Source organism: Ptychodera flava, chromosome 15 (genome assembly GCF_041260155.1).
Source record: "Ptychodera flava strain L36383 chromosome 15, AS_Pfla_20210202, whole genome shotgun sequence".
Lineage (NCBI taxonomy): Eukaryota > Metazoa > Hemichordata > Enteropneusta > Ptychoderidae > Ptychodera > Ptychodera flava.
In genome coordinates this window covers 38,031,890-38,052,431 of record NC_091942.1, presented here as the reverse complement: position 1 = coordinate 38,052,431, position 20,542 = coordinate 38,031,890, and the positions used below count along the sequence as shown (strand labels likewise).

The 20,542-nt window shown below is 38.6% G+C and overlaps 3 protein-coding genes across 3 annotated transcripts; 2 read left to right on the top strand and 1 right to left on the bottom strand.

The window, feature by feature from the left end:
• The first annotated feature begins 676 nt into the window (after nucleotides 1–676).
• LOC139150792 (chitinase-3-like protein 1) lies at nucleotides 677–11,287 on the top strand. Its single transcript, XM_070723184.1, is given in 11 exon segments — nucleotides 677–760; nucleotides 3,634–3,697; nucleotides 4,199–4,234; nucleotides 4,237–4,391; nucleotides 4,859–5,116; nucleotides 5,594–5,718; nucleotides 6,096–6,219; nucleotides 6,622–6,807; nucleotides 7,126–7,245; nucleotides 7,712–8,080; nucleotides 8,421–11,287. Coding segments are annotated over 10 exon segments (1,488 nt in total). The 3' UTR covers nucleotides 8,048–8,080; nucleotides 8,421–11,287.
• Nucleotides 11,288–15,067: 3,780 nt separating this feature from the next.
• On the bottom strand, nucleotides 15,068–16,541 carry LOC139150790 (kelch-like protein 41). Its single transcript, XM_070723183.1, has 2 exons — nucleotides 16,536–16,541; nucleotides 15,068–15,574 (listed from the first exon to the last, which is right to left on the bottom strand). The coding sequence occupies exons 1-2, from the start codon at nucleotides 16,539–16,541 to the stop codon at nucleotides 15,068–15,070; spliced, it is 513 nt and encodes a 170-aa protein (XP_070579284.1).
• A 77-nt stretch (nucleotides 16,542–16,618) lies between these two features.
• LOC139150789 (chitotriosidase-1-like) lies at nucleotides 16,619–20,261 on the top strand. The gene is given in 8 exon segments (XM_070723182.1): nucleotides 16,619–16,639; nucleotides 17,119–17,219; nucleotides 17,697–17,844; nucleotides 18,249–18,434; nucleotides 18,743–18,862; nucleotides 19,347–19,410; nucleotides 19,413–19,707; nucleotides 20,038–20,261. Coding segments are annotated over 7 exon segments (849 nt in total). The 3' UTR covers nucleotides 19,622–19,707; nucleotides 20,038–20,261.
• The last annotated feature ends 281 nt before the right edge of the window (nucleotides 20,262–20,542 follow it).

Sequence of the window (20,542 nt, the reverse complement as noted above, 5' to 3'; positions counted from 1 at the left end):
CAAAACAGCGAAAACCCGATCAAAAATTACAGCTGCCGTGGCAAACTGCAGCAGGTAAAGGCAAAATTTTGCCAATTGCGAGGTCTTTCCGAAAGAGCGGAACAGAGTTCAATCAGTTATTATTATTATTAGACTTTATTAAACTCGATAGCCTGTTGAGCCGAAGGCTCTTCTCACACAGTGTCGACGTGCAAGAAAAAGAAAATGTCTTCATATGACTGAGCTGATCCATGGAGGTAAAAAGATCGAGTTAGGTGCGGAATTGTGTCTTTTCCCCAAACCCATTTCTAAAATACGTGTATTTCCTGTGGGAGCTAAACTAGCTAAAACGATAAACACGGCAAGAAATCCAGAAAGTTATCGTTTTCTAAATATAGCGTTCTAAATTTATAAATTATCTGAAGTTTAGAAAGTCGGACCTGAAGTGAAAAACGTTTTCGAACGATATATAGGATAAAAAACGATAATTATCGCTTTCTGTGCTTTAACCGACCATCTACGCAACGTCTGCCATGGTATACTGCTTCAACTTGGTGACCACCTGACCATGAACACGATATTCTACTGAAGTTTATTCCTTTTAGCTACCCTGTTTTGATATTTCTAAACCCACAAACTTGGAGCAAATCTATTCATCTCTCAACGTTAGGAGAAACAGTCCGGTCGTCGAAGCATGATGGACGGCATAGAGTTAGCACACAGGGAGTATATGTGCTTCGTCCATGCACGGTTTGTTGAGGACCGTGGTCCATGGCAAAACGTAAGGAAAACTGCTTGCGAGCACATTTTTATGCAAGTTTCATCGTTGGGTGCCCATCAATGTTTACATCATCATGACTTGATTGTTCTCCTCGTTGCCGATTACCCCAAACAAGTAGGTATAATAGACGTATATTACAAACTGATATTACCTCCATGCCCTAACCATAAACAGTAATCTTCCACCTATACTGCCTATGCCCGAAAGATTTACATTGTCTGAGTCTAAAAAGTGATCTAACAATTGCCTACCACTATAGTTAGGGTCTAAGTTTACACAAAGGCTTCATTTCATAGAAAATTTAGTATGACATCACTATCATTACAAATGTTTTACAGACAAAGGTCATGACCGGACAAAAGTATCTGGTGAGTGAGCGTCGTAAACATGGGAGTATCCTGATGCACACTTCCTTAGAAATGTAGTCTCTGTTGTCTTTGAGTATGTAAATCCATGAACCTTTTAATTAGAAATCCTTTGTCAGCTTCAATTACGTCATCGCTAATGCTTCGATCTAATCAATATAGTATAGTTCACATAATCCATCGCTGTTAGGATTACGACAACTCCCAGATGACGCAAAAATGACGTCAGTACATTGCAACCTGTTGATTGGTTGTTTCTGTAACTCGGATGCAATAAAAGTTGACAACTTTTCGTTCAAAGAGACATAACTTCAATGAAGAAGATATACCGCACTTCTCCCAGTCTAACACTGCCTGATCGAAAACGAGGAAATTGTATGAAGGTAAGCTTTTCTTAATGCTGCAATCTCTATTTCATTTCTTCTCTATGTCATAGAACAAGTGAATTTGTATTTTCCTAGCTCACATTATTGGGAGTACAAACAAATTTGACACTTGAATGGGTGATTCTACAATTTGAGAGGAAAGACTGGGGATGTACTGCTATGGACAAGTCCCGGAACAAAGTTCCTCCATTGTTTTCAGAAATCTGGTTTAAAATTCACTTACAGGTCGTACTCCTAGCAAATATGTATCTTCAATGTAACAGGAAGCATGCCACTTCAGCGTAAGACAGGTCCACACAATACGAGGAAATGTGCCGGGACAGAACTTGGTTTTGTTGTTATTTGTTATTTTAAAGTCAAGTGAAAGGAAAGCATATCTCAGGTTTTATCTTTTTATATGTGATCATTGGGTTTCGTGTTTTAGACATGTTGTTCCAAATAGACGGAAAGCTGAAGTCGTCCAGATTAAGACAGTCATGTGGCGGTACCTCTTTTGCTATCAAATTCTGTACAAACTTAGCAACACGAAGTACATTTATAAATCCATTACGTCGTCTCGTGGTGTCAACAAGCTATTAGTTCCCTTGCCAGTCAACAAAGCGAGTGACATCATTCGATGATGACGATGTAGCTTTATGATATCCGCTGAAAAATAATTTACTATGGACTTATTTATTTAATTGCGAAATTCTCTATGCTACATTCAAATTTGATAAATCATGTGAAATTTGCAACTTTTAAATAATTGATAAAAGCGACTGTCTCTAAAAGTATCATGGGATTCTTATAGGGCCTCGAAAGGTGTGTAACTTTGTTACGACCCAAGAGAACTAAAGTTTATGGACGGGATGTCGGTCAAACAAAGATCACTCCAAACATTAAATGTTATATAAAAAAACTTGTATTTAATTAAAATTAACTAATGCATGAAAAATAAAATGCAAGTTATCACAATGGCTTTAAACTGAGCGTGACCAGGTAAGTAAAAGTGAACAAAAAAACGATAATTATTGTTTCTATACAAATAGAGTACAGACCCGTCGGATATTTGCTCCGGTCTTGAACGCCGTCGAAATTCTGCTATCTAGCAACAGAGTCCGTGATTTCACAAGTCGAACAGATTCGACACAGTCACGAATGTCCGTACAAAGTAAGTATTTCTTGTGCGACACTTGAGGAAGGACTGCGACGTCTCTGACAGCGGCAATACAGTTCTTGAGTCGACCGACGTGGATATCACAGCGTGCAGCGTACAACTTTTACGACTAGGACGTTTCCAAAGTCTCTGACACACACACTCACCAGAATCTTGAGCGTTTGTACGAGAAGAGCAGTCCGACCAGCAAACAACTTGACGTATTTACTTCGTCACCAAACAGTCCGAATTTCGCTGGCAAAGATAGCAACTGGGAAGCAATCAAACCATGGAACTTCTGGACATCACGCTGCTCACAGAAGACAAGCGACGTGGCGACACGTATGCATTTATAGAACCACAAAATACATTATTCATGAACGCACCTGGTCACGCATAAATTATACAAAACAATGTGCACCTGGTCACGCAAAAGAAAAGATACATTCACTGCATCAACTTACAATAGAAGACATCGTAACAACATGCATACATTAATTAAGAGAAGGATAGAACTACATGGTCAACATCATGACCATCAAGAGTAGGAGCAAACGTAGCATTATTTTAAGTTATGTGACAGTTTGAGCATGTTAGGATTTGCCAGAGATGTAACAGAATTTAGAAAGATAAATGCCAATTAAAGTATAATACTTTGATCGACTCATATATAAGCCATCTAGGTGACAGTAGCGGTGTGTTCGATAAACATCTTCTTGTGATACTCTAAATAAATACAACCGGACAATTAGTTCAAAAGATTGAAAACAAATTCAATTTCAAAAATGACGCTGAATGACAGTATGAAATAATTTATCCATGGTAAAACTAAAAACAAAACAAAACAAAATGATGACAAGGCACTTAATATGATAATTTGTAGCATATCCTTCATATTTGACTTTTTGCAATTGCGTCATTATTGAAGGATTACATTTAAATTTTACTTCTCTTGTACTTTACATTTAAAATATACTTTTCTTGTAGATGAACGCCTGGACCAAAGTTGTAATCGTCCTTGTCGCCTTGGTAACAGAATGTAAACAACAAGGTAAGAGATATTAAGTTTCCCTACGATCGTTATGTTACGCACAGCGTACAATCGACAGCCTATCTGCTGAGAAGAACGAATGCATGTTTTGCGGCTCCTTTTCATTCATATTTTAACATTGGTGTGTGTACAATACCATTTCTGCTGATAATACAACCGTAGTATTTCTGCAATTCTGGGCGTGAACGTCATAGACGGAAAGTATACTAAGAAATATCTGACTAGATTGTTACTCTGCAAAGTATCCAGTGACTGTGTCACGTGATTCACTCACGCAAACCATCGCAGCTTGTTAATTGCAGCGTCACGTCGATACAGTAAATTAAGAATATGTATAATTTGCTAAAACCAGAAACACGAAAGTATTCCGTACGTCGTATATGAAAGGAATAAACAAAAATCTAAATTTTGTCTGTCAGAAATTCATCAGTCCTACATTGACTTGCCTAGCGGTTGTTACGTCAATGACTTGAATCATCTCGTTTTTTGTGTTTTTTCCAGATATCAATGGCAATTTCAAACGCGTGTGTTATTACACCACTGGTCTCAGTATAACCGAGGGTCTGCCATATACACACCAGACAAGATCGAACCGTCACTTTGCACTCACATTGTGTATGCATTCGCAGACTTGAACGATAATCATGAGATTATTGCCTATGAGTGGAATGATGATTCGACGGAATGGAGAACGGTACGTGAAGTAGATATATCACCATATTTCATATATCTATATGATATATCATATCATCAATTTCAAATATCATAGATATTATGAGTGCATATTGTTTAGAGTCCAGCGCCAAGCAAAAAAGTTAATTAATATGACTTCCACGCTGCACATTCCATGAGCTAATTCAACACGCGAAATACTTCGATAATGGAAATTCAGCCATTCACACAAAACATTGACATAGGAATTGTCAAATCAATTTTTTGACCGACTTGTTCTTATCATCACAGACAATTATATATGATGATAATGATGAAAAAGATCATGTCAATGAATAGATCAACTGGTTTTTGGATTTTTGATACTACTCTTATTATAGTCATAGTGTTTTTCATTGTCACTGCAGGAATTATCTTCAGAACTAAATCAACCATTACATGTCTACCTATTATTACATTTAGTGTTAATGTACGATTTTATCCGTCCAGGGTATGTGGGAATTGGTAAACAAACACAAGGAAACATCGCCAGGCCTTCGCACTCTGCTGGCTCTTGGTGGTTGGAACTTTGGTTCTGCCAAATTCACTGCCATGGTGTCAACCTTTGAAAACAGAGCTCACTTTATTTCGACGACAATAGCTTTCCTACGACTGAAGAATTTTGATGGATTTGATTGTGACTGGGAATATCCAGGGTCACCTGGTAGCCCAGCTAGTGACAAGGAGAAATTTGGCTTGTTCCTGAAGGTAAGTTTTTATTTCTATTTTTAATAATTGATGTAAATGCTGGAAGGCGAAAGAACAGAGTCATGTCTTTCCCTGGTGATTCAAATGAGATTGTTCATCCAACAACGCATTGACTGTCGCAGTAGTGATGTAGTTAAGGAAAAGTCTCCAACATATGTTAGAAACTGAAACTGATCCGAAGTCTAAAATCGTGTTCATAGTCACATTACTATTCAATCCATATACACAACCACTTGGCAGACAAAAATAAAAATCAGAAGACAAGGAAGTCAAAGTTTTTAACCTAGGATAGATATTGGACTTCTTGTCGTAAACCCGCGAAGTGCATATCTGAAGTTTTTGGGAGGAAAATGCAACAACCTGAGGATAAAATTGTAATGAGAGAGTCTTTATGCGCATGTCTGCCTCGAGTTGACGGTGAAATATCATTTTATTTCCAATTCAGAAATTTAGTGTTTACTCATTTCTTCACTTTAGGAGTTTCGCGAAGCTATTGAGAACGAAGACGTTCCAGCAGGGAAAGAAAAATTACTTCTGACAGCAGCAGTTGGTGCTGGCAAGACGACCATCGATGCTGGTTATAACATACGTGAAATCTCGAAGTAAGGAACGTTTTAACGTCACAAGTCACTTTTTGTATCAGACTGATCGGTATTAACATCAATGAGTGATAATTTCATTTTAATCAAACCGTTATAAACAGCGATCTCGGAATAAACATTTTGCAAAAAAAATCTAGAGTCTGACATTTTACCGATTTTCTTCGAAGTTATCACAGGCAACAGAAATGTCCCCTGTGTTTCGTGATATGCAGATACGTTGTCACATGTTTTGCAGATTCTTTACTACAAACAGGCTAGTCTTAATCACGATACCTGAGTTATCCTGAAGAAAGGTAAAGTGGTATCGCTGAGTTTAATGTTACAATTTTACGAGATTTTTCATTCTAAAGATTTTCATTATTTCTTCTACTTTTCAGGGAGCTTGACTGGGTTGGTTTAATGTCATATGATTTCCACGGAGCCTGGAACACCGTCACAGGTCACAACAGTCCACTTAAAGCAGCAAGTAGTGAAAGTAATCTCCAGGCAACATTTAATGTGGTACGTATCAAACTTTATCCAGTATTATCATATACTGAACTTTTACTTAGAACAGCGATGGTAAAATACATATGACTTAAATATTGAAGTGGCCTTAGTATGACAGAACGGAAAGTTGAAAACTAAGCCAAGTTACCAGTTTATGTCGTCCCGTATTTCCTCCTGTAATCTATAAATTGTACCAAAGAACACACACTAGAATTGTTACACGCAAAATGTCACAGTGAAAGCATTGGGAACATTCAAAATACAAATTCAGTTATTTAAGACAATTTTGCTCCAGAGTACCAAGCAGAGGGGCATAAAAGTCTAGTTAAAATTTAGCACAGTGAGAGAATGATAGAAGAATGTTATTCTATTGCACTGACTTATCGCCGTTGTATTTGAATTATATCTTCACAGCAATGGGCCGTGAATTACTGGCTTGACGGAGGCTGTCCCCGCAGCAAGCTTTTGGTTGGCATGCCAACATATGGACGTACTTTCACACTGACTTCATCATCGACCAATGGAATGGGTGCGCCAGCTAGTAACGCAGGAACCGCTGGACAATACACAAAATCTGCCGGCTTCTTGTCGTATTACGAAGTAGGTTTCATGTTTTTTTTTCTGATTATGACATTCAACAAGCTCGTTATTCTATAAGACATTCCCCAATGTCAGATAGTGCCTTTGGTCTTCTCAATGACAACTTTTAAGATTTGCGACAATTATTTATCTCAGATGACTTTATGAAGTGAATCCGTGTCTATTCTTCAAATGAATGATTTCACGATGAAATATTTATCGTCATCATCAAATAGCAGATGTCAATATCAATTGATTCCGTTTCCGTCCTCAACCCAAAACACAAATCTTGTAACGTAAGTTTACTGAATATGTACCTTTCCCCGATAACACACCTAGATCTGTCAAAAGCTACAGAGAGGTGCAACGCGTGTATGGGATGAAGAGAGATCTGTGCCATACTGTTACCAAGACAACCTCTGGATCGGATATGACGACAAAGAGAGTTTTCGTCTCAAGGTACGTGAATTTTTGTCAGTTTTAACCTTAACTTCTTCATGTCTCTTGTCCTCAAGTTATTTGCTAAAATCACCCATCGCCGAACACGTAGTTTCAACAATGGATCAATTACTCATCACATATCCCATGAATAAATGCTGAATCATTAAAATTCATCATTCAGTATCGCCAAATGTTTATTTCCGATATCAGACGGGCGGACAAACAGATAACAACACTAGAATCTGATAAAGCTAGTGTAGCGCTACATACATGCTCTGCTAATTTTGCAATGGTGAACTCATACTTGAACAATTTCGTGTGGACTCAAATATTAGAAGGCAACTAGGATTTGCCAGTCACTTTGTATGTACAGTCATTTTATATATGTACATGTACAGTCATTTAATATAAAGGTCCGGGATACTACCGCTATGTGTGATCATCCATGTTTGGCGTCTAACATACTACTTGTTCACACAAACAGGTGCAATGGTTGAAGCAACAACGGTTAGCTGGCACGATGGTCTGGGCACTAGATCTCGATGATTTCGATGGCGCGTTTTGTAACCAGGGAAGATATCCTCTGCTGAATGTCATAAAGTCTGAACTTGAAGATGACGATTCGGGAAAAGCTACGGATGTCCCATCTAATAGCATGACGACAAGCAATGCCAAGACAGAAGGTTCGGTAGCTGTCACAGGCACTGTCCTTCCACCAACAGTCAAGTCAGGCGATGACGTCATGACCGAGATACGAGATCGAACTGACATGATTTCAACTGAAGATTCAAGAACCGAAGTTTGGTCAGAGTCACTGTGAGGCCAAGCGATGACACGATAACTGAGAAACAAGGTGAGGAATACAGTAATTTTGACGGGTATTGTAAATCATACACTGACTGTCTCCAAAGTGTACTTTGCTGTCAAAAATAATGTCAGGCTCTATTGATAAATTTGTAAAGGTCGAGTTCGGAATGAAATACTTTGAAACTTGTCAAGTAAACGTAGAAATGGATGGACACTTACAGAGCTATTAATGCTTTCACTAATCCATTGATTCTCTGAACGTATTTCATTGAAGTATCCAGTTAAACGGCCATCACGTCAGTCATTCGATATTATTCCTTACATTTTGTGTGAAGTTCGCACTGACTGTTTCGTTAACACAACTTACTTGTCGTTTCATTTTCTAGCTCCCACACCTTCAATGGAAGAGACTGACTGCGTAACAGAAAATCATGGGATGTTCCCACACCCACTTGATTGTTCCAAGTTCATACAGTGTTCCTGGGGAATCAAATTCGAAATGCAGTGCGGTCCTGGAACTGTATACAACCCGGCAGGTTATTGTGATTGCCTTACAACGTACCCGGATGTCAAATGAAGTGAGGATCTGCAGCATTAAGATTATCTCATAGAATCTTACCGTTCGCCAAGCAGCTCTACATCTAGTGCCGTCCACTACTGGTTTGCCCTAAATGGTCTGGCCGTGATTGAACACTGCAATGTGTTGTTGCTGATTGACTGCCTCGTAACTGCTCGTTCATGACAATGATGTTCAGCCAATCAATAAGCTACACCTTTCAGAAACTCTGAACAATATCCACTTCAGGAGTGAAATATTTGCGTACCCGACAGTTTCCTTTTCTTTAGCGAGTTACTTGAAGAAAATCGCTCACTCTGTCCATTTTAATGTAAATAAAATAGTGACTCCGAGCATTACATTGCATGTATTTCTTACGTCGATTTCAGTCCTTTAAAATAATATTTTAGACGTTGATATGTCAGTATAATAGTACTTTGTAGCCTGGGATAGATTTTATTTGAAATAGCAAAAATGTATTTATTTTTTATTTTATTTTATTTTATTTGATACACAGATCAACGGGCAAACCCACTAACAGATCTGCGAAACAAAAAGTCACACAATCACAAGAAAATGTACAAGACAACCATAAAAGTAGCACGATACATTAAATTGAAAAAACATACACGAATCAAAAAGGAGAACTGTAAAATGACTGGATAAAATAGTTTTAAAACTACACAGCGTAGAAAAAATATCTATATTACATTTAAAAGAGATATCATTAAAAACAGACATGCATCTGGGCACTGTCGAGAATTTTCTGCAATTAACAGAACACAAGTCTGGTTTAAAAGGGGTTTCCTGCGTAAATTTCTACTGGGGGCATAAAAGCAGATTTGATTTAGAATATCTGGAGCATCATAATGTGAATGAATTATTTTGTACAAAAAGCACATGTCAAGGGTTAGTCTTCTATTGTGTAACTTAGGAATGTTCAGAATTCTGCAATAAAATGGGTAGCTGGATTTACTGCAGTGAACATTGAGTTTGCGACAAATGTATTTCACAAATTTAATTTGTACTCTCTCGATTTTTTCTGACCGGCCCTGCTGGTGGGGTGACCACACAACAGAGCCATACTCTAGAATAGATCTTACATAAACAAAATACAGAGAAATAATTGCTGAAATGTCATTGAATGGCTGGCAGAGACGCTTAATAAAACCAAGAGATTTGAAGGCTCTAGAAACAATGTTATTGATGTGAAAAGAATAATTTAGGTTGGAAGTAAGGTAAATGCCCAAATCCTTGACAACAGAGACCCGTTGAAGAGGGGTACCATTGATGGAGTAATCAAGAGAGGAAATGATTCTTTTCTTAAGTGTAAAACTGATAAATTTACATTTACTGATATTAGGTGACAGTTTCCAGTTGTTACACCATTGTGCAAATTTGTCAAGATCTTGCTGTAACATGACACAGTCAGCGAGGGATGTGATGGTGCGATAGATCTTGGCATCGTCGGCATACAAGCTGAGCTTTGCAGAAATATCTAACAGTGAAATATCGTTAATAAACATAACAAAAAGTAGTGGCCCCAAGAGTGAACCCTGGGGCACACCTGACGAAGCAATGTACCATTTTGACGAGCAACTACCAAACACTACCCTCTGTCGTCTAAGATGAAGATAAGAAGCCAGCCAACTGTGCAGATTACCACATATACCGAATTTGGCGGCTTTGTACAGGAGAAGTGTGTGACAGACACTGTCAAAAGCCTTGCTAAAGTCCGTGTAAATTGAATCTACCTGTTGTTTATTGTTCAGTGAAACAGAGATGAAATCTGTATAATCCACTAAGTTAGTTGTAGTGGATCTGTTTTTAACAAATCCGTGCTGGTCGATGGAAATATTTGGTTTAATATGTTGATAGATATGAGGAACAATAACTGCCTCGAAGATCTTAGCAAAAAGAGGCAACAAGGAGATTGGGCGGTAATTTTCAACTGCTGATTGACGACCAGATTTAAACACGGGGACAACATTTGCCTGTTTAAACTGAGAAGGAAACTGACCAAGACAAATGGATTTTTGGAATAAAATTTGGAGGGGAACAACAAGAACATCGGTACAGTGTTTAATGATGCAGGCGGAGATACCGTCCGGGCCACTCGCTTTGTTCAAGTCTAGAGAAGCGATGACTTTCTTAATACTGTCCGGACATATATTAACATGTGATAATTGTCCAAAACATGGATAATTAAGCTCGGGCAGATTAGGATCATTGTTTTCAGTGAACACAGAGGCAAAAAAATCTGCAAACATTTGAGCAGCCTCGGAACTGGAGTTAGAATGCTTACCGTTAAATTCAAAGTTCAAAGAATTCAGAGTTAATTTGCGTTTTGATTTCACATAACCCCAGAAGCGTTTGCTGTTATCGTGGATGGAGGACTGGACATCTGAGAGATATTCCCGATAACGTACGTCCTTGGCTAGGTTAAGTTGGGCACGCAAACGCGAGAAAACAGAGTAGTCGGTAAGGGACTTAGAACGTTTATACTGGCGTCTGGCGATTTCCTTCTCCCTAACAAGGGAGATCAGGTCAGCATCAAACCACTGAGGGAACTTCCTTCTTTTTATGCGGACTTTAGGAACAGTGTCATCTATAGCTGATTGTAAAATATCGTAGAAAAGTGCATGTCGACATTATATCTTGATTGAAGAATGGCTAATAAAATGACAATCATACGAATACATCGTTCACACCGTTTATTTCTTTTTCGTTACTAGAAATCAACCTTAATTTTTCTCCCTTCATAATTCTAAATACAATGGTTCTTTACACAAACAATTTCTGTAATACTTATACTTTAATTCTAGCTTTATCAATCGCAAAAGATAACTCTTTATTTCAACATATCAAATTTCGTTTTATTCTGATAAAGGTATAAATGTCATCGTATTTCTTTTAAAGACTAACCGAAAGCATTTTATTTGATTGGTGATAAGGGAAGTCTTTACTAAGCCTATATAGCATTTCCTCGCCGTTGCCTAAAACTGCGAACGTCATTTGATTGTAGTTTCACAATCAATGAATGTCCCGCTCATCAAAGCGGTACAGATTTGCGAGGCCTTTTGTCAGACATAATTCACAAACGTCTTTTCTTCATTATGATTATGCCAACTGAATTACAGTATCGTGCACTGAAGCGCTGTACAGATGGTATCAACAAATACAACAAACTGCAATTCAAAATGGCCAGTCTTAGACCTCGTCTTGCTTACAAGAACCATACGGTCAGCATTGAAACGTGATACATAACATTCAACCGGAAAGTGTGAAAGGTGATTGCAATAGATAAAGAAAATATGTAGAAAGGGATACCAAAGTAATCACTCATCCGGCGACAACACTACACCTGGTCTAGTGTTCACATGTGTACACTGACAGTTTCCTTTGGCAAAAAAACTACAAAAATTAACCGAAAGTATTGTTTTTCCTTGTTCAGCGCTTCTAGGTACAGAGAAATGAACATAGCAAAGAGGATGAAAATTTATTATAAGCTGAATAAAGTGCGAACCTCCTGACAAATGAACTGAAAGAAGAAAAGCTTTAAGGTACAAGTTCATTTGAACAGACAATGGTAATATATGTGTAAAGGAAAACGAAGATACCATAACTATTGTCATTTGAAAGGCAGCTGATTTGGTCAGAATTGTTAAATATCATTTATGTGTAGTGCAGCTTCAAGACACCGATATTCTTCAAAAATTAAACAATATTCTGTCTCAGAATTAGATGATAAAGTTTCAAGTTCAGAGAATGCACTGCCTCACATAAATGCCAGATCACTGAAGAGAAACTTTTACGAATTCGTCTTTTTATGGAGACGGTATTGAAACAAAATTCAAGTTAATTGCGTTAGCAGAGATATTGCGTATTGATAACAAGGCTATTTCATGATAACGGTGAATGGTCTCCATAGTTGCAATAAACATCACCTGGATACAATGAGAGCATTTATAATTTACATCTGGTTTTAATACCTGTGGAATCCTTTCTCAAGAGATCGTTGAAACTGATTTCCACTTGTATACTGTAATGAATTTCGATATACACTTTATTCTGGATTATATTACCATGCCCTGCCTGTCGCATTTTGATTGGTCGAGGAGCTGAACCACGTGACTGACCAAAAAACACACAGTAATGGCTATTTACATGCCCATGAATATGAATAATAAGATTAACAACTCAAAGTATCGTAACTTTACAGCTCAAACGTAAATCATATTCAATCACAAAATAAAATGTAGCACTTGTGGGCCAAGTTGAGATACTTTTTTCTGAAAATATCTCCGGATTTGCCAATATTTTACACGCGCGCGTGATAGTGCGTCGCGTAATTGCCCAGTTCTGGGGCCCAGTTGTCGTTCCCTCCGAAAATTTTCGAAAATTTTGACGGTTTTCTCCGGTTCGTTGATAATATAATGGAAATAACAGACTCCGCTCTGACCATTAACGTTTATTTATGAGCGCGGGCTCGAGGAAAGCCAAATTAACGGGCGAGGCTTGTTAATTTTTGGCTTTCATCTCGCCCTTGCCCATAAATAAACGTTGATGGTCACGTCGCCCGTTATGTCTATATTCTACGGCTTGTAATGTCTTTATTTGTGTTCCTTTCTCTGTAAACTCTGTCAAATGTTCTCCCAGCTGCTGGTAAATTTGACGATGATTGGTCGGTGTCTGACGGTATACCGCCTGTCGTCGTGAATGCCAATCCTCTACATAGCTTCGACGATACAAGAGTAATCTCCGGATACGTGGCTTGTATCACCCTCTGGGTTATATCATCCATAATTTTGTTTAGAGTTTCTCGTACATATTCCATGGATTTAAATATGTTCTCTTTTGCTGTATTAGTTTTGTTCATCGTTGCCCATTCCAATTCTGTGACTCTTTTTGTTAAATCATCATTCCGTGATAACAGAATTTTCGTCGCTAAGCTCTGATCTCCTCATCTTACTCCTCTACGAATATAAGTTTCGGGCTTATTTTGTTTTCAATTTTACTGTTTAAGATAATCTTTACTGTTGAAGTACTCGGTTATCAAAACCTCCACTTGGAAAATGTGCTGGCAATCATCAGGTTCCTCGTCTCTCTGATTTCTACCAGTTTATCAAAATTGGTTTTGCAGACCGGTTAATCATAGTTTGGGAGGTTGATCCTAAAGGCTTGGATAGATTAAGTCCTAAACAGAATATCGTCCATCTACTATATGCATGTCATCTTCAAGCTCTGTGTCAGACGGATAGTTCAGGATTCTTTGTCATTGCGTTGTATAGGGGCTTGCATACAACTATGAACTTAACATTTCCATCAATTATGTATTCTGACTGAATCAATAATGGATGTAACAAGATTTGTACATTCCTTGTACTCTGGAGAGGTTTTAACGACCTGGGGATTACCTATCGACTGAAAAGATTGAGAATACCCAAATCCCCAGACGTTGGCTGACAACGTTGACCAGACACCAATTGACACCCAAAGGGCGTCGCGATCCCGAATGAAGAGGGAGCCTGAGCGGTTACTCATTGTTACTGACAGAATACGTAGATTTTCCACAGAGGCTTCTTGGTCGTTACTCTCTTTATGTATTTAACTCGGTTTTGCAAGCAAATTACCATGGCTGAAATTTCCCAATCACTCATCACATTCTTCGGCAATTTTAAACAAATATCAAGTCGGAAATGGTCATCTTCTTGCACCTTCCGCTTTCGTTGACTTTGTTCTCCACGACTGTCATAGTAGTTTTGAATATATTCTTCGCTGATGCAGGTACCCTTTGGATAGACGGACACTTCACAATCCACTTTCCTAAACCTATCTGTGAATGAGGGGTTTACGGGAACTTTAAAATTGCCAAAGTTATGCTTTGTCTTTGCCCAGTCCAGGTAATTTTCAACCGTGAAGTGTCGACCGAATTCACTTCGGCCGGCAGTTTCACCGTCGTCCGAACTTTCAAGAGAGGCGTAAGTGCGAATATTTCTATACACTTGAGAAGACCAATCTATTGTTGTGCCTAACTTGTAAAGGCTCCTGGCGTGACATCTGAATGCAGGCAGGATGTATGGCAAAGTGTAAACTTCAGAATTTTCATGAACAAATTCATCTTCAAGCAGACGGTCTAACATTGCCGGTGACATCAATTCGAATCGAATCAATGGCAGAATCTCTTTAAGGTTGTCTTGAATGCTTGCTGAACGTTTGTCTTCTTTCAACCATTCCACAACCCAGCTATGCAGAGTGTACTCATCAGGTACTATCAGATCATCTCTTTGAAGAAACTCCTTCACAAGATTCATTTCGAAGTCAACCCAAACACGAGACTTTACGAAGAGTGATAAATTCCACGCGATGAAAGCCTTCACTTTTTTCACCAAAGTGAATCAACAGTCACTTATGGTGACCTGTTCTTCATTCGAAGCAAGGTCGGTAAGCTTGTTTGCAGGTGATGTCGATGAGCAGTCAGGGTAACAGAGCCAGGCATAAACACGTGTCAGGGTTTGCGTTAAAATGTTCATCCATGTACTTGACACAGGTCTTCATAAGAGATTCTACAAGATATTTATCAGCCAACATGAGATAGTAAAGCGCACTGTCCAGAGAAATGTCTACTGTACCTGTGTACAGGTACTTTACAAACTCTCCAAAGTATCGCTGACAGTGAACGTTATCTTCATTGAGAGTAACTTCACTCTGTTGCTGTTCCTTCCAATCTGGCCCGAACATTTTGCAGAAGTATTCGCCGGAATTCATGAGGATAATTTTATGAGCACTATAGCGTTTGTCGCCAACTTTTATCACAACATCACTGAATTCTTCCTTTGTGAACATATCGGCCATCCTTTCAGACAATTCAGAATGATCTTTCAATTTCTTCTCTGCCTTATTAAAGGTTTTCTCTACCAGCTCTTCACCAGTAACTGGTGTATCAAACTTGGGTTGAGTAATCTCAGTTTTGTTAAATAGCAGCTGAAATTATAACAAAGATTGAATGAGATGTGCCATATTCCCTTGGATGTGCAAAGGTTGTACGTTGTAAGCCCGTTATTTTGACATTTTGTACTCATAGATGTTAAAGTACCGTGAGGTAGGAGTAAAGTAAGAAGCTAATTGCTAACACTGCCTGCACATATGCTTAAATAATACGACTGTGATGTATTATTATGTTAACTACCACGAGCCATGCATGGATTCCGTAAAGGAAGATGATAAAACGTGGCATAGACAGGCTATTCTATCGAGCCATTCAGGAGCCCTGTGCTGTGAAGAAAGATTGTGAAACGTAATATGGACAATCTTTCTATTGTCCCTGAAGAGTTGGGAGGGAGACATCATTACATAACAGGATTATATCTGGATTTTAAAACGGGATATGTGACCAGTAGATATGCCTCTATACTAGCGCCATTGTCATAAATTGGCTCTGTGACTTTTGTCAAGTAAAATGTGCGGTTTTAAAGCTAATTACTGAATTTTGTAGACCATAGAAGACAGAAATGCCAAAATGTGGGATCACGTTGCAATCATGAAAATAGCCAACACCTTCAAATGAGAAATATATATTCGATTTCATACCGGAATTGCCAAGTGTTATTAAATCATGCTGGACAAATTACATTAGAGCAAAGGGAAAGACTCTTTTTATCTCCAGGTTTGAACTTTGCACTTTACCCCACGTCGTCATCATACAGGTACACCAAATGTACGTTTTTTGCACGGCCTCTCATCTCTGTTATTTTGGACTGCCCAAGGAGACTACAAAGAGCTTGTTTTGCAATTTTGTGTTTTGTTTCACAGTTAAAGATTTGTCATGTATACGTTTTCAACAGTGGTAATGTTACTTTCGTTTTGTCTAATCAACTGTTGCTTTGTCAAAACTGTCGGTAGTTGACCTATAATAAAACCTGAACAATAGATCATCATATCTTACCGTCATATTAGCGTCCATCGTTGCTATTTCGTCGGCTTAATTCAACGACTTTTCTCAAGTATTAAAGCAAAGTTGGATTTCAGATGACTAAAGCGTGTCTTCAGGTCGATTTCCTCTTGTCTTTATAGCAGGTAAAGGTACGTTTTACACTCGAACAACATGCGCAGACGTGATAAAGGCCTCATAGCTATCCAATTATAGGTGAGGTCACTGTAATCATCAGTCCGGACCCCAGCTTCTTGTGCAACAGTTGTGGCATGAATACGTAAGAGAAATAAATCATGCATGCCAATGCCTATAGGAATTCATTTTTGTGTGTACACAAGTTGGCACTTGGCAGACATAAATCAAAATCACAAGACAACGGAGTCAAAGTTTTTAACTTGGGATAGATATTGAACTTCTTGTCGTAGACCCGCGAAGTGCATATCTGAAGTTTTGGGGAAAAAATGCAACAACGGTTTTTACCATAGAATAATATTGTAACGACAAAGTCTTTACGATCATATCTCCCTTTAGCTGGCGGCGAAATGTTACTTTTTAATTTAGAAATTAAGCGTTTACTCATTTCTTCACTTTATAGGAGTTTCGCGAAGCTATTGAGAAGGAAGACGTTCCAGCAGGGAAAGAAAAATTACTTCTGACAGCAGCAGTTGGTGCTGGCAAAACGACCATCGATGCTGGTTTAACATACGTGAAATCTCGAAGTAAGGAACGTTTTAACTTCACAAGTCACTTTCTGTATCAGAGTGATCGGTTTTAACATCAATGAGTGTGAAATTTTATTTTATTCAAAGCGTAAACAGCGAACTTGGATTATAAATTCTGCTGAAAAGTCGAGAGTCTGACATTTTATCGATTTTCTTCGAAGCTATCACAGGCAAAAGACAACAGAAACGTCCCCATTTTGTGATGCAGATACTAGTTTAGCAGAATCTTTACTACGAACAGGCTAAGGTAGAATGCGCCTCGTGGACAGTTATTCGGACTCTCAAACGTTTACATTTTTTCCTGATACATCACTTGTGGTGGTTAATTTAAAAACTCTTGGGTGTTAAACAACTTTTTATTGGCTTAGTTTTTCGAAATTCGAAAATTTTATTTTTCCTTAACACTAACCCTGACTGCTACAGTTAATGGTACAATTTTACAAAATTGGATTTTCATCGTTTCTTCTATTTTCAGGGAACTTGACTGGGTTGGTTTGATGTCATATGATTTCCACGGAGCCTGGGACAGCGTAACAGGTCACAACAGTCCACTTAAGGCAGCAAGTAGTGAAAGTGATCTCCAGGCATCATTAAATGTGGTACGTATAAAACTTAATCTACCATTATCATATACTGAACTTTTACGGCAATTGTAAAATGCATATGACCTAAGCAGAGGCCTCGGATGACAGAACGGAGAGTTGAAAACAAAGTAAAGTTTTTGTAGTCCTTTATCTCCTCCTGTAATCTACAAATTGTACCGAATAAATAAATAATACACACAAAAAGTGTTCACACGCAAAATGTCATATTGAAAGCATCGGAAACATTCTAAATACAAATTCAGTTTGTATTTTAAAGACAATTTTGCTCCAGAGTACCAAGCAGAGGGGCATAAAAGTCTAGTAAAAATTTAGCACAGTGAGAGAACGATAGAAGAATGTTATTCTATTGCGCTGAGATTTCCTCTTATCCCCGTTGTATTTGAATTATATCTTCACAGGAATGGGCCGTGAATTACTGGCTTGACGGAGGCTGTCCCCGCAACAAGCTTTTGGTTGGCATGCCAACATATGGACGTACTTTCACACTGACTTCATCATCGACCAATGGAATGGGTGCGCCAGCTAGTGGGGCAGGAACCGTTGGACAATACACAAAATCTGCCGGCTTCTTGTCGTATTACGAAGTAGGTTTCAGGGTTTCAGGCTGATTCCGATTATGACATTCAACAAGCTCGTTTTTCGATAAGACATTCCCCAAATGTAAGATAGTCTGTACACCTTTAGATTTGCGACAATTATTGATCTCAGATGACTTCATGAAGTGAATCCGTGTCTATTCTTCAAATGAATGGTTTCACGATGAAATTATTATCGTACATCATCAATATAGCAGATGTCAATATCAATTGATTCCGTTCCATCCTCAACCCAAAACACAAATCTTGTAACGTAAGTTTACTGAATATGTACTTTTCCCCGATAACACACCTAGATCTGTCAAAAGCTACAAAGAGGTGCAACGCGTGTATGGGATGAAGAGAGATCTGTGCCATACTGTTACCAAGACAATCACTGGATCGGATATGACGATAGAGAGAGTTTTCGTCTCAAGGTACGTGACTTTTTGTCAGTTTTAACCTTCTTTATGTCTCCTGTCTTCGTTTTATTCGTAAACCATCCATGGCCGAACACGTAGTTTCAACAATGGATCAAAAACACCACCAATTACTCATCACATATCCCATGAATGAATGCTGAATCATTAAATTCCATCATTCAGTGTCGCAAATGTTTAAGCTTATTTCCAATATCAGACGGGCGGACAAACACATAATGACACTAGAATCTGATAAAGCTAGTGTAGCGCTACTGCTCTGCTAATTTTGCAATGGTGAACTCATACTTGAACATTTTTGTGTGGAGAGACGGGACTTAATCACAAATATTAGAAGGCACTCAACAAGGATTTGCAAGTACATCCGTCACTTTATATGTACAGTCATTTTATATATGTACATGTACAGTCATTTAATATAAAGGTCCGGGATACTACCGCTATGTGTGTCATCCATGTTGCTAACAACAGGTGCCAATAGGTGAATGCAGAACAACGGTTAGCTGGCACGATGGTCTGGGCACTAGATCTCGATGATTTCGATGGCGCGTTTGTAACCAGGGAAGATATCCTCTGCTGAATGTCATAAAGTCTGAACTTGAAGATGACGATTCGGGAAAAGCTACGGATGCCCCATCCAATAGCATGCGACAAGCAATGCCAAGACAGAAGGTTCGGCAGCTGTCACAGGCACGATCCTTCCACCAACAGTCAAGTCAGGCGATGACGTCATTACCGAGTACCAGATCGAACTGAGATGATTTCAACCGAGGATACAAGAACCGAAGTTTTGGTCAAAGTCACAGCTAGGCCAAGCGATGACACGGTAACTGACAAACAAGGTGAGGAATACCGTACTTTGAAGGGTATCGCAAATCATACACTGATTGTCTGTAGGTTACTTCACGCTCTATTGATAAATTTGTACAAGGTCGGAATGAAATACTTTGTCTTAACATGGAATTTGAAACTTGCCAATTAAACGTAGAAATGGGTGGACACTGACCTAGCTATCGACGCTTTCACTAATTCATTGATTCTCTGAACGAAATACGTTAAAGTACATCACGTTAAACGGCCATGGAATCAATATTATTCCTTACATTTTGTATGAAGTTAGTACTCAACTGACTGTTTCGTTAACACAACTTACTTGTCGTTTCATTTTCTAGCTCCCACACCTTTAATGGAAGAGACTAACTGCGTAACAGAAAATCATGGGATGTTTCCACACTCACGTGATTGTTCCAAATTCATACAGTGCTCCTGGGAATCGAATTCGAAATGCAATGTAGTCCTGGAACTGTATACAACCCAGCAGGTTATTGTGATTGGCCTTACAACGTACCCGGATGTCAAACGAAGTGAAAAGCTGTAGCATTAGGATGCTCTCACAAGTCTCCTCGTTCGCAACGCAGCTCTAAATCTAGTGCCGTCCACTACTGGTTTGCCCTGAATGGTCTGACCGTTTTTGAACGCTACAACATTATTGCTGTTGTAGGTCTTGTGAACTGCTTGTTCATGGCAATGATGTTCAGCAGTTCAATAAGCAACATTTTTCAGAAATGCTACGTAACATCCCTTGCGCAGCGAAACTATTTATATACCCGACATTTTCGTTTTACCTTATCCATTTTAATGTAAAATAATGACTCCAAGCATCACATTTACAATGCA